Source organism: Alosa pseudoharengus, unplaced genomic scaffold, assembly GCF_046254945.1.
Source record: "Alosa pseudoharengus isolate Yale_2024_CS ecotype anadromous, Long Island Sound unplaced genomic scaffold, YU_APseudo_1.1 YU_APseudo_1.1_scf_2, whole genome shotgun sequence".
Taxonomy (NCBI): Eukaryota; Metazoa; Chordata; class Actinopteri; order Clupeiformes; family Clupeidae; genus Alosa; species Alosa pseudoharengus.
In genome coordinates, this window is record NW_027468663.1 from 12,779,981 (window position 1) to 12,792,999 (window position 13,019).

The following is a 13,019-nucleotide window of genomic DNA, read 5'->3' on the forward strand; positions in this document are numbered from 1 at the left end:
CTCACTCTCACTCTCACTCTCACTCTCACTCTCACTCTCACTCTCACTCTCACTCTCACTCTCACTCTCTCTCACTCTCACTCTCACTCTCACTCTCACTCTCACTCTCACTCTCACTCTCACTCTCTCTCTCTCTCTCTCTCTCTCTCTCTCTCTCTCTCTCTCTCTCTCTCTCTCTCTCTCTCTCTCTCTCTCTCCTCTCTCTCTCTCTCTCTCAAGGATGGAGCAGGGTGGTACCATTTTCCCCAGTATACAGAGCAGTACACTCCTAAAATTAATGTGTTGACCCTATCTCAACACAGAGATGTGTTAAAAACAACACAAGTGTGTGTGTTTGTTTGTTTGTTTGTTTGTGTGTGTGTGTGTGTGTGTGTGTGTGTTTGTAGTGGGAGCTGATAGCAGTACTGGCATGCCACAAATGTTATGCCGCCATAGCATTTAGTGCACAGCACACACCCTGTCTCTTTGTTTTCACTTATTTCAGCGAGCAGACACACAAAAACCCACCATGACAGAATGGAGTCTGAGGTCCTAAGATGTACTGTACGCTTGCAGGAGACGGCATCAAAGAACACAAGACCCTGTGTCTGCCAGGAAACTGGAGCAGTCAGGGAAGCATAGCAAATTTGTGGACAGTTGTGAAATTGTGTATGGCAACAGACAGGGCACCCGTCTCCTGATATATGGATCTCCAAACCCAACTGGAAATGCAGACGGATCTTCATCATCAGGAGGAAGATAAGAGGTGCAACGGGTCGCTTCCGAACCAGCTTTGTTTTCCGAGCCCTGCGGCGGTCTTGCAGGTACACTGTCTTTTAAATCTGTCACAATTTAGAGTCTCTGGCTATATAAAAAAAATATGCCAGCGACTGCTTTCTGACAGTGTCAACCACAATCTCTTTTTATCTGCCAGTCCCTGTTCATCTCTGTAACCTCACAGTGCTTGTTTCCATTTCAGAGTCCTTCACGTCTCTCAAGGCAGTGAGAGGTCAAGGGAGACACACACACACATGGCTATGAACAACAAGCACATGACAGATGACAGATTGGGGACTGGCTGACTTTTAGTTCTTCGTTTTGAATAAGCAAAGGCCATGTTCATTTGAGTGAATTCTAGCAGCACATTCTCCCCAGGTGGAACATGCCGGAACGATTCGGTCACAGGTCTCATCTCATGGAGCGGCCCGGAGGAGATGGCAGGGGCAGGCTACGCAGCTAATTAATGTGATATAGCAGGTCTGGACCAAACCGGTCGCTCCACATCTACCCCAGAGGGTAAAAACTCACCGCTCCTGCACTGCCATTCTGCCCCACTAACACACACACACACACACACACACACACACACACACACACACACACACACACACACACACACACACACACACACACACACACACACACACACACACACACACACACACACACACACACACACACACACACACACACACACACACACACACACACACACACACACACACACACACACACACACACACGGGCTGGCCTGGCAGCAGTGCTGTAATTAGGCTGGCGGCGGCCATTTCCCATCACGCCGGCTGTTTAAGGATCGATACTTAATTACCTCAAAATGCTCTCTCTGCAGCCACACCAGCCCGCAAGGGAGGCCAAGGGAGCCTTGTCCAAGAGAGAGAGACAGTACAAGAAGAAAATGAAGAAGAAAGAAAGAAGGAAAGAACAAAAGAAAGATAGAAAGAAAGATAGGATGAAAGATGCCTAGCCCACACCTAGACTGTCCACCCATTCTCCTCCAACAGCAGCAGCAACGCCACCAACACTCAAACCAACAGCAGCAGCAGTAATCTGCCAGCACCCCTTTCATCATTCCTCTCAACATATTTACCTCCGTCCCTCCACCCCCACTCCACCCACCCACATTTCTCCATCCAGCTCCTCTTTAGTTGAGCAAGAGATTATGCTGTTGGCAATTACGTGGTGAAATACGGGGAGTCGTCCTGACCCCGAGTCAGTAAAGCGGGCCATAACTCATTGTTAATGGGATTGCAAAAGAGGCCCGGACCTTCATGTTCCTGGCTACATTTTATTCCCTTCCTCTTGCACTTCAAATGGTGTTGCCAAGCACCCTACCACGACACTAGGCCTGAGAGTGTGTTTGAAAATAAGCGATAAACTGGTATTTAATGTAAGATGAATGTTTTTGTACGCCCCTGCTAGGCAGGTCCTGGGAGAGGAGTGGGTCTGTGCAGTTTGGAATGTGTTGTAAGAGAACACCTTTTATATGTTAGGGGTTGCAGCAGAAAGAAAAGGAGAAAAAAAACATGGAAACAAGTAGTTTTATTCATACCATACAGTCCTAATGAAATCCAGAGAGTGCAAGAGGAATGGTGCCTATATTGCTTCAACCTGCAGTCAAGCGGGAGGTCAGTCGGCCACATTTGCGTCCAATATCTAATATCTAATCTGACTCACAAATGGCCAAGAAGTGAAGGTAAGACAAGCGAGACATAAATCCATCCACACGCTCTGCACTAATGCATACAGAACAGCACAGCCTTTTAACAGACCTGAAACTATTTGCAGGTTTTCTTGAAAGAAGAAAAGAGAGAGAGAGAGAGAGAGAGAGAGAGAGAGAAAGAGAGAGAGAGACTTGGAGCAAAATCCAGCTGTGGCTTTGCTCCATACCCCCCAACCTTCCACCTCGGGCCCCTCCTGCTCCAGTCTGCGGGCTTAAAGGTGAAATTAACTCATCGTGTTCGAGTCTCCCACCAGACTTCATTACAAGAATCATAATTGATGCTCTTTGTTCTCCTTCGTCTACTTTTCTTCCCTCCAAAAATATTCTCTTCTTCCCTTTGTCAACAGCACAAAAAAAAAGGGGGGGGGGGGTCACATTTCACTTCAGACAGAGAAGGCAAAAGAAAACTAAGCAAACTTTACAACCACATCTATTTAAACAAGTGCGAGTGATTTTTAGGGGCCAATGGCAAATGTTAGCCCTGTTGCTAGCCACAATGATGTGAAGGCTGGTGTTGCGCTCCCCATTTGGGAGTTTTAATTAAAGCGACTTACCCCTCTAAAACGACCAGGGCCCAGCAAACAGACTAAATGTCAACAGCGGAGCTTTCGGCCGAGGCCAGTGAGGGGCCCGGCGGATATCGGCCGCTGCATTATTAGTCTTGGACTGTAAGGCAAGAGGCCCACAGAGTGAAGCTGTTAACTCGATAATCAATGCTTTCTGCAACATCCCCTTCTGCTGGAAAACACTGAAGAAGCTCGAGTTTCTGCTGACCTGGTCTCGGTCACCTAATCGTCCGAAATAGATAGCCAGCTGCCACAGACAGCCCAAAAAGAAGACCATGAGAGATACTTATTTCCTGTTCTATACACTTTGCCCTATACCAGAGAGTATTTCTTTCTTTCTTTGTTCTAGGTTTGGCCCGATACATTTATATAGGATCAATCTTTCAATGCTACAAAACTGCACAAAGAAGCCATTTCATCTTAATCTGTTTTTGCAAAACATAATAAAAAGCAGAATAGTACAGGAACCTATAGATCAGAAACTACAGTGGTTCTCAAAGTGGGGTCTGACCCCTTGGGGTCCGCGACCCATAGCCAAGGGTCCACAAATTAATTTGCTTGAAATTATAAAGTTGAGTTTTATCATTTTTAAAATTAATGATGATGCTACAGATGATGCCCCTTTTCAGCCATAAAACTTAGGTCGTGAAGAACCATTCCTACTACGGCTTAGCTTGGCTTATTTGTTAGCCAGCTAGCTAATGAATCTGAATGTGTAGAAATGTTTGAGTCAGTCCATGTTGTCAAGTGATACAAAATCCAAAACTGACAAAAGACGAAGTTGCACATCTGCCAAAAAACATGGGATAGTGGATCTGTCCACAACTTCAGAGAATACAAATGGCATGCTTAATTGTTACGGTTATGAGGGGGTCCTCAGAATATTTTCTCCCCCAAAAGGGGTCATTGGAACCAAAAACATTAAAAACCCCTGGCCTACAGTATTCACATCTGCCAGATCTCGAATGAAAAAGTACAAATCAAGCCCCAAACAACAGCATATATCACATAGAAATTGTAAAAACACATCCTACAAATGGGCAAAGAGGGTATCGTCACACAGATGTAAGATGAAGCCTCCCTGACAGTGAATTGCATCAAATATTTGACTTATAAAAAAATGGTCTTCTACAGACGCCAAGAAAAATCCTAACCATGGAGCCGACAGGGAGGAAAGAAAAACAGGAGGATGCCAACATGGGAGCACGTCCCTGTTCGCCTCCTGGAGGGCTTTCTCACACACACACACACACACACACACACACACACACACACACACACACACACACACACACACACACACACACACACACACACACACACACACACACACACACACACACACACACACACACACACACACACACACACACACACACACACACACACACACACACACACCTGCAAGCATCCTCCATCTTCCTCCGTTTGCTGATCCACCATCTGGCTCTTGGAGGCTCGAGTGTCTCTGGGGTAAGGTGAGATCTGCAGGGGTGGGGAGGACCTGGAGGAGGGGAGTGGAGGGAGGGGTGTGTGTGTGGGGAGGGGGGGGGGGGGTACTTGCAGAGCCCAAATCTCCCAGGATACTTAGCTCTGATTTGTCAGAGCCCAGGAGAAAAAGGGGAAAGGCCAAGGAGAGGGGGGGGGGGGGGGGGTTTACACGCACATACAGTATACACACACACACACACAACAAACACCCACATGTAACACACTCACGTAAAAACACACACACACACACTTAGAAGAGTTCTGCTGGTCTTTAGTGAAGGAAAAGGTCAGCAGGGCTGCGAGTGCCTGTGGCAAACTCTAAATACGTACAGAGGAAACTGACAGGGAAGCTGGCACCATATGTTGCCTCGTCTCACAAGTGTCTGGGGATGCCTCTACACAGGACTTCACAACTCGTGCTTTTTACTCGCCCATACATGACCCTGTATGTCGAACATAAATCTTCAGAGTCGGTGCAGCGCGCTCTCGCAGGCTCTAATTGGCTGACAAAATCATCTGACCCCACCCTTACGTGTCAGAGGATGCTTTGCTGCTTTCTCTTCTCCTTTGCTACATTTTTTTTTAAACCTTCAAAAAGATCGGTACCTTTTTGTTTTTTTTCTCAATACTGTGCTTTGCAAGACACATGGCAGCCTTCTGGAACATGATTACAAGGAGCTTAGAGCAGAAGCTGTCAGCACCTGGTGCAGGTAGACGCAATTAAGCAAGCGAGGTACAACGGACTGCACCTACACTCCTCTAATGAAGCCATTACAGGTTCATAGCGTGTCCATTTGTGGCCATAATAGCTATCCTACCTCCGTTTCACCATGCGCTGAGAAAGCACAGGGTACGTAATGAAGTGAGTACACAAAATTGCATTCCATGCTAGAAGTCGTGAGGTCATCAACAGCCCCCAGAGTGGACTGGTGGACCCGTCCATTTGCGCATTTAGCACGTCTCTCTGTGTTTTTCACTCCGCAACTCTCAATACAGCGGAGAGAGTGGGGAATGTGAAAGGGCATTTACTTTCTGCACCCCCTCACCCACACACACATACACACACACACACACACACCATCCATTTGGCGAGCGTGAGAGTGAGAGCGAACAGAGCGATCTCATTTGTCCTTCCATTAGTGACTCCTCTAGACTTCCTCCAAATCCGTGAGTCATACATGAGAAGACGGCCGGCCAGACATGAAGCAGAACTGACCAGCGGGTACATGTCTCACACACACACACACACATACATTAGAGAGCTACTTACCCATTAGTTTACCTTTCAGTGGGTGATAAACTCAGCTTGCACTTTTCTACCATCTCTAAGAGGCTCCAATAAAGAGACTCATAAAGACTCGGCTTAATGGAGTCATGCAGTGCCTTCGTCAGATTAGACGAACAGATTAGACTTCCATTAAATTACCAATAGAAACAAAGTCCAGCAAAACAAGAAAAACTAAGGAGAGGCTGACCGACAATAAACACTGACCATCTCATAATGTCAGTGATGAATTGGTTTAAATTGGGGTCACCGTGCCGGGCCAATTCTGTGCCAACACACATCACCGACTGGCAGATGAAACAAACAAAATGGCTTGGCGCCAAATCAGTTAGCGGGCCATAAACTCTCGCTGTCTTTCAGCGTTGCCTGTGGCTTGAAGGAGGGTAGCCTACCGTAGGCGCGCGTCCCTGCACCTGGAGCTCTTGGCACCCCTTCACTATATAGCCTGAGCATGACAGGCCGGCTCCTCAAAGTGACAATTTATCCCAATAACTGCTTGTGGACAGCTGCGGATTAATGGCTATAACCCTGGATATATGAGTGGAGGGTGGCAGGGTGGCACTGCATCTTTCAGTGTTTCTCATGTCAGTTCAACCCCCATTAAAGAGTATGGTGTCTGAAAGAACTACCTCAGACACAATCAGCTAATGGAGAAGGTTCATATCCAGAAGCCTTTACTGACAGTGAGTGCTAAACACAGTAGCCAGACCAGCGGGCCTGATTGTGCTCTCAGCCAGGGTTGTGCACAATTCGAATTGCAATTCTGCTTCCTGTTTGCTACCTCAATTGAAATGCAAGTGAAATTCAAGAATTTAATTGGAATTTAAGAGCCAGTTTCAATTCAGTTCTGGAATTTTGCACAAGCCTGCTCTCAGCCTGTGCAAGACACACGCTGATGGTGGTGGCGATGATGATGATGGTGATGATGATAAAGCCACTGCTGATGTGGATGACTGTCTCACTGTCTGGCCCTGGTAAAGGTCACCGCAGTAGGGCCCTGTGAGTGTATGGGGGTCAGTGCCAGGCAGCGGAGGCCCTCTGACCAAATAAACAACAGTGATTATAGAGGGGCAGCCGAGCAGCCCACTGGCTTTAGACACAGGGCTGATGAGGAGGACATGTGAAGGGTTGCAGCCGCAGACACAGACAAAGGCAGCAAGAGAGATAGAGACAGAAAAAATAGAAAGGGAGAAAGAGGCAGAAAGAAAAAAATAAGGGTATGAGAGAGGAAAAGAGGGAGAAATAGAGGCTGTGTGTGATGCCGATCATGGACACTAAAAATGGTACCATGAAGTCACACACCCACGCCAGATAAATAGAGAGAGGGGGGGGGGAGAGAGAGCTACATAAATCACAAAGCCCTACTGCCTGGCATGAGAAGAGAGAAAAGGAATTTGCATGCCATTAACGAAAACGAGGGAGAGTGCAAGAAAAAAAGAGAAGCGCTGCATTTCTCCTGCATCTGCACATCATTATTCACAGCGACGGCAATGGCAATTCGCCCCCCACTTATAGAGACGTTGCTTATTTCTGTTTGCCCTTAAAGCAATTAAGCCAGGACGGGTCTGCTCACTTTGAGTACATGCCCACGCACAAGCGTGTGAGTGAGGGAGAGAAATGATTAGGGGGCAGAGAGGGACACGGCGCCTCCGACGCTCTCCACACGTGCATGACGCCACGCTCCTCTCCCCACACTAGCCCCCCTACCCAAAGAGCCGCCTGCGGCTGATTGTTTTGGCTTTGGAGAGAAATCCGTCTGAGTGGGAATGAGGATGTTGAGCAAAGAGAGGGAAAGAGAGAGGTGGAGGAGGACAGAGAGAGAAGGAGGGGGGAGGGGTGAAGGGGAGATCAGAGAGAGGAGAGGAAACACACACAAGTGGAAACAGGGATAGAGAGAAAGAAAGAAAGAGAAGGGGGAGAAAATGAGAGAGATCAGAGGGAAGAGGGGATGCATGCACAAGTGGAAGAGAGAGAAAGAGAGAGAGAGAGAGAGAAAGAGAGAGAGAGAGAGAGACAGAGAGAGAGAGAGAATGGGAAAACACTGAGTAGCTCTGAACCATGGTGTCACCCTTTTAAAAAGCCGGTGAGCTACATTTGCCCAGATTATTAAGCAACCTTTCTAACAATAGATAGTGCTGCAATTATTTATCCTCTACACCCTCTGAGTACCTGGCCCATTGCTGCACTGGCATAATAATCATGTGAGCTACTGACATCACACTTAAGCACTCCACTGCTTACATAAAAAAGGAATTTACTCAGAATCCTCATTTCATGCCAGACACTCAAAGCCACTAAATGCCTACAAATGACCTAATGACAAAAGGAACAGTATACTGAAGATTTTTTTATTCTTATTCTCTTATATCATGCCATAAGATCCATTAAGAACCACCTTTACTAAAAATAAAATGTTTGCAATGTTTTTTCTTTCTCTTCACTTCATACATATGCTTCGTGCCATGTGCCATTTGTCCACTGGTGTCCAGATGGACAGACTGGCCTGTCAGAGTTGCCCCATTGTGGCGGGCAGATCTTTGACACATTGTTTGTGATTATTGGGGCGATTTGGTGATTAGGGGCGCATAATCTGATTATGGGAAGCACAGGGAGACATGGATAGTGTGGCCCCCTTCCACAGCCACCAGCGACAGGGACAGACACAGACAGCCCGAGGAGGATCAACAAACATCTTAACCTGCCAAAGGCCAATTCTCTTTCAATTAGCCACCAAATTGGGGATGGCTTTAGCCCGCTGTCATCTTTCAACTGTGTCCCATCCATCTGTTCTGCTTTTGGTGATTTTTTTAGTGAACGCAATTCCACCTACTCTAACAATTTCCACAGAACAATCAAATTTGTTTCAAAGCACTAATGGCCAGCATAATGCTTCAGCAACCTTGTCCAAGCTGCTCCGACTGGCAAGCTGACCAACAGCTTGGGGAAACTGTGGGGACCACTATGGACCACTGTAGCCTACACAGGGCGTCACGGATGAGATATTCCAAACCAGTTATCCGTGCTGATTATAGACAAATAGAATAAATGGCACTGAATCTCGAGCTAAACTGTATTGTTACCTATATGGGGATACTACATGTTCACTGTTCGTGCGCGGTTTATGTGCATGCGAGTCTCACTGCTTGTCTGTGGGTGCGTGTCTAGTAAACGATGTATGATATGTGTTTGGGAGAGGATCCGAGCTGATTTGACTTAGAAATCGCATCTCTGCATGTTAATCACTGAACTGGGAGTCAATCAAATCTCTGCACGATTATAAACTCAACGGATTCTGCTTTGCCAGTACAGGAACATCCAGGCAAGAACCATCTGTCTGTCAGTCGGGGTGTTTTTCCACTGAAGATGTTTATAAAGCTAAAATGATCGCAATTTGCATGTATGTATGTATCAAATGCAGTTTGAATTGTTTCTTTACGACCAATAATCATTTATATATGTTTAGATAAATTATCCGACTAGGTTTTATATTTTGTTTTATCCATTGGTTCGGGAGGTAGCCTACGTAAACACACCCAGGTTGGCTTGGTCATCCTCTGTTCGAAAAGGATTGCTCTGCAAGGGTCGCAACAGAACTCGATTGTATTCAAAGTGTGAGTATTAAGTCCAGTTTGGCCTGGATTGTTAAACTCATTGACAGCATAAGAGCATGGATAAACGTCAACTGGTAAAAAAAAACCTTGGAGTCTCACTTGACGAGCCAACTTTATATAATTCGGAACTGAAAAATATGTATTTCTGGCCGTGCGTCACGGGGCAAAATGGGTCAATTTCGAGTCCGTTCCTCGACATCACCGCGTGCGCCGTAGCTTGACAGAAAGAGCATCCTTGGAGAAACCTGAATACCTTGACAGATAAATTGTAAGTTCCTCATGATCCACGTGTGCGAATTCTCCCCACAAAAACACAACATCATAAGAGACATGGACATTTCAAACCGCATCATGAAATTGTAGTATTCCCGTTGTAGGCTAATTGAAAACCAGCGGCGAAATCACCTTCCACTCAGATCAAATGAAAACACCTTTACACACCACAGAGACAAATCCAAGCATTTACCTTCTACTGCAGCCACCGTAGTGATTACACACAAAATCGTCAACAAATCCACTGTCATGGCAAAAGTATATTTTCCGCTCTCTCTCTCCTCGTATGGAAAACCAACACGGCGTGTGCGCAAAATCCTCCAGTTGTCACAGAGCAGTATTCCAGTACAGACCGTTGTGCCACATTTCAAGCCGTAGTAAATAGTGTGTGAGAACTAGTCTGGGAACGGAGGCTGAGCTCGAGGATGAGCGGGTGGACGTGGGAGGGGGGATTCAGAGGACCCCCTTATCTCTCTTTAAAACGTTTGGGCCAATCACGAAATGAACGCTGCAAATCGCTAACCAATCGCAGATGTGCTACTCCTCCCACAAGTATTGTTAGTCAAAACACAAAAACTTTTCACTCGAGCTCTTGTCGCTCACGGTGGGAAGGACAAGAGCGCCGACTCATGGACAAACCTCGATACTACATTAGTCATAAATCACAACCTCATCTTCCACACCTTTGACGACATCTTGTTGGAAATAATGACTAGTTGCATGTTTGACTAATGGCTGAAAAAAGCTGCAGAGCCTACTTGTACATAAGTATCGATTTTATTTTTACTTTTCAAATAGTTAAATGTTTGTTGTGCGACATTTCTGTTTATGTCGTAGCCATGTTGTGCTCATTGACATGATGCCAATGGCTACACTCAGCCATTGACAATTACTGTATTCAGAAAGAGTATAATAAAGAAAAACAACAAACACATACAGTAGGGCTGCGAGAGAATGTGCTGATTGTGTTTATGGTGTATTATGAAAAAATGCAAGACCAGGCTTTGCAGACCTGCCTAGGTTATTGGTTTTACTGAACTGGCAGATTTAGGAACTTGATTATCAGGTGAACTGGATTGAATGTCTGCATTATGCATTACAGCTAGGAGATAAAGCTCTTGAGAACCCAATTAGCTGTGTCACTTAACTGGACATTTGAATGCAAACCAGCTACAGAGAGAGAGAGAGAGAGAGAGAGAGAGAGAGAGAGAGAGAGAGAGTCAGCGAGGAAGAGAGAGAGAGAGAGACTTTACTGTCCTCCATCTCTGGTCATTATGCACTCTGACCACTTAAACTCTTGATCACATGATTCAGTGAACATGCTGAGACTATGGGTCAGACGTATTATCGGTCGCATTACATGCAAGCCATTAGCCTCTCCACCACGTCCTAATCATCCAGCTAACACAAAGTACGCTCATTAATGCTATTGAACTGGCAGCAAGCACACTGGAGCTCCACTCCATTCCCCTGCTTCTCCTTCTCCTCTGTCCGTCTCTCCTCCCCTCTGGGAGTCCATGCTGGGGCAGATGGTGACAGAGTGTCATCCCCGTCACAGCGGTTGCAGAAGGGACAAACAGGCCACGTCGTCCTGCTGACCAGGGCCTGAGTTGGCTTATTCACACAAAAAAGTGCAGCAGCAGCTGCCACACACACACCTGTCTCCCAGCGTAGATTTTGGCCAGTGAGCCGTTACCTGTCCCCCTTCTCCCAGTGTTGGCGTCCTGGGCATCAGGAGTCCAAAATCCTGTTTGCGGCCCGATGGCCTCTGATCATGTTCAGCCTCCCTGACCTCAACACCCCCGACTCATTCCTCTTCTTCTTCCTCCTCTTCTTCTCCTCCCTCTCCTCTCCCATCTGCCCTCACCTATCTTACCTCATATCCTCCGCTCCAGATTGGAACGAAAAATCCAATTCTGACTCCATACTCTGGCCGTCCAGCGCACCAGCAGCTGTGACACAGGGCTGGAGCCTGGTGTTCAGCTCCAACAACACAGCTTATCATCAGGTGATGCCAGTTTTCCAATCTTGTCTGGCAAAATGAAATCTCTTCTCTGGCAGTTTCTTCACCGCATGAGGAGATACATGTAAACATGTCACTGTTGCAAATTTAGACAGAGCACCAGGTTTACTGTATCAAACAGAGCTCAATCAAAAGCCTACAGAGGAAAATATATAATAATATGATCATAATATTAATATTTTTCACATAATAATAATATAATAACTAAAATAGTTTGGAGATATTTTATTAGTCTTCCATCAACACAGCACATTTGTGGCTTAAATTTAAACAAACTCTGTTGAATGACATACAATCCCACAATTAATTCACTAGTTGACTCTCAGGTTAATTTATATTCTTATTACAGCACTTGGTGCTACGCTTAAATTAACCCACCAATGGTACACCAGAAGAAATGACAGAAGTATGTTAATTAGGAGATTTCCTCCCTGAGGGCCCTCTGTCTCAACCAAATTGGTCAATCAGTGTTAAACGCCATATAAAGCCATCAAGTCTGTTAAATTGTTAATATATATATATAGGTTTAGCTAATGGCAGGTCTGGGGGTGCTTCATTGCACAAATTGCCCAAAAAATAATTTCCCCATAGCAGTGCCTATTATATCTGGTGAAAGCTCTCCAATAATATAAAAAAGAGAATGGGAAGGAAGCACAAATTGCCATCAAAAAATGTTTAAGTTTAACTGGGGCACGACACACACACACACACACACACACACACACACACACACACACACACACACACACACACACACACACACACACACACACAACAGCAACAACAGATAGATAGTAAATAAATAAATAAATAAATGATGTGAAGTGAAGTGAAATGCCTGAAGAGGATTGTGCAGCCGCTTCTGTCCACAGCCTGTTGTTTCGAGATCCCATTTTTCATTTTTAATGGTCTGGTGTGGAACAGTCGGGGGTTGCTAGGGGTTGCATGGCCCGGCTGCACCGTGGATTTACGAGGTGCACTAAACCTCCACACCCACACCCACCCCACCCCTCCACCAGCTCCTCCAGCACATCCAAGCTCCCGCCCTTATTTGTCATGGCCCCGGCTCTCCGCACAGCCCAGGTGCCCCCTGACCCCAAGGGTCATCTCTGGAGAAGGACTGCATCCCAAACCAATCAATCCCTGTTTGCTGTGTGTACCCCTGGGAGAGGGACAGCAGAGAGAGGAAATGGATACAAGAGCAAACAAGCACCCTCAAACATACACACACACACACACACACACGCATACACACGCATACACACACACA

General features: G+C 46.1%; 1 protein-coding gene across 1 annotated transcript in view; it reads right to left on the bottom strand.

Moving 5' to 3' along the window:
• Positions 1 to 10,099, bottom strand: part of ephb1 (EPH receptor B1) — a 223,164-nt gene extending 213,065 nt beyond the window's left edge. Inside the window, 1 exon segment of the mRNA XM_076293772.1 lies at positions 9,920 to 10,099. Coding sequence (XP_076149887.1) covers positions 9,920 to 9,977 — 58 coding nt within the window. The 5' untranslated portion in view covers positions 9,978 to 10,099.
• Positions 10,100 to 13,019: the final 2,920 nt, after the last annotated feature.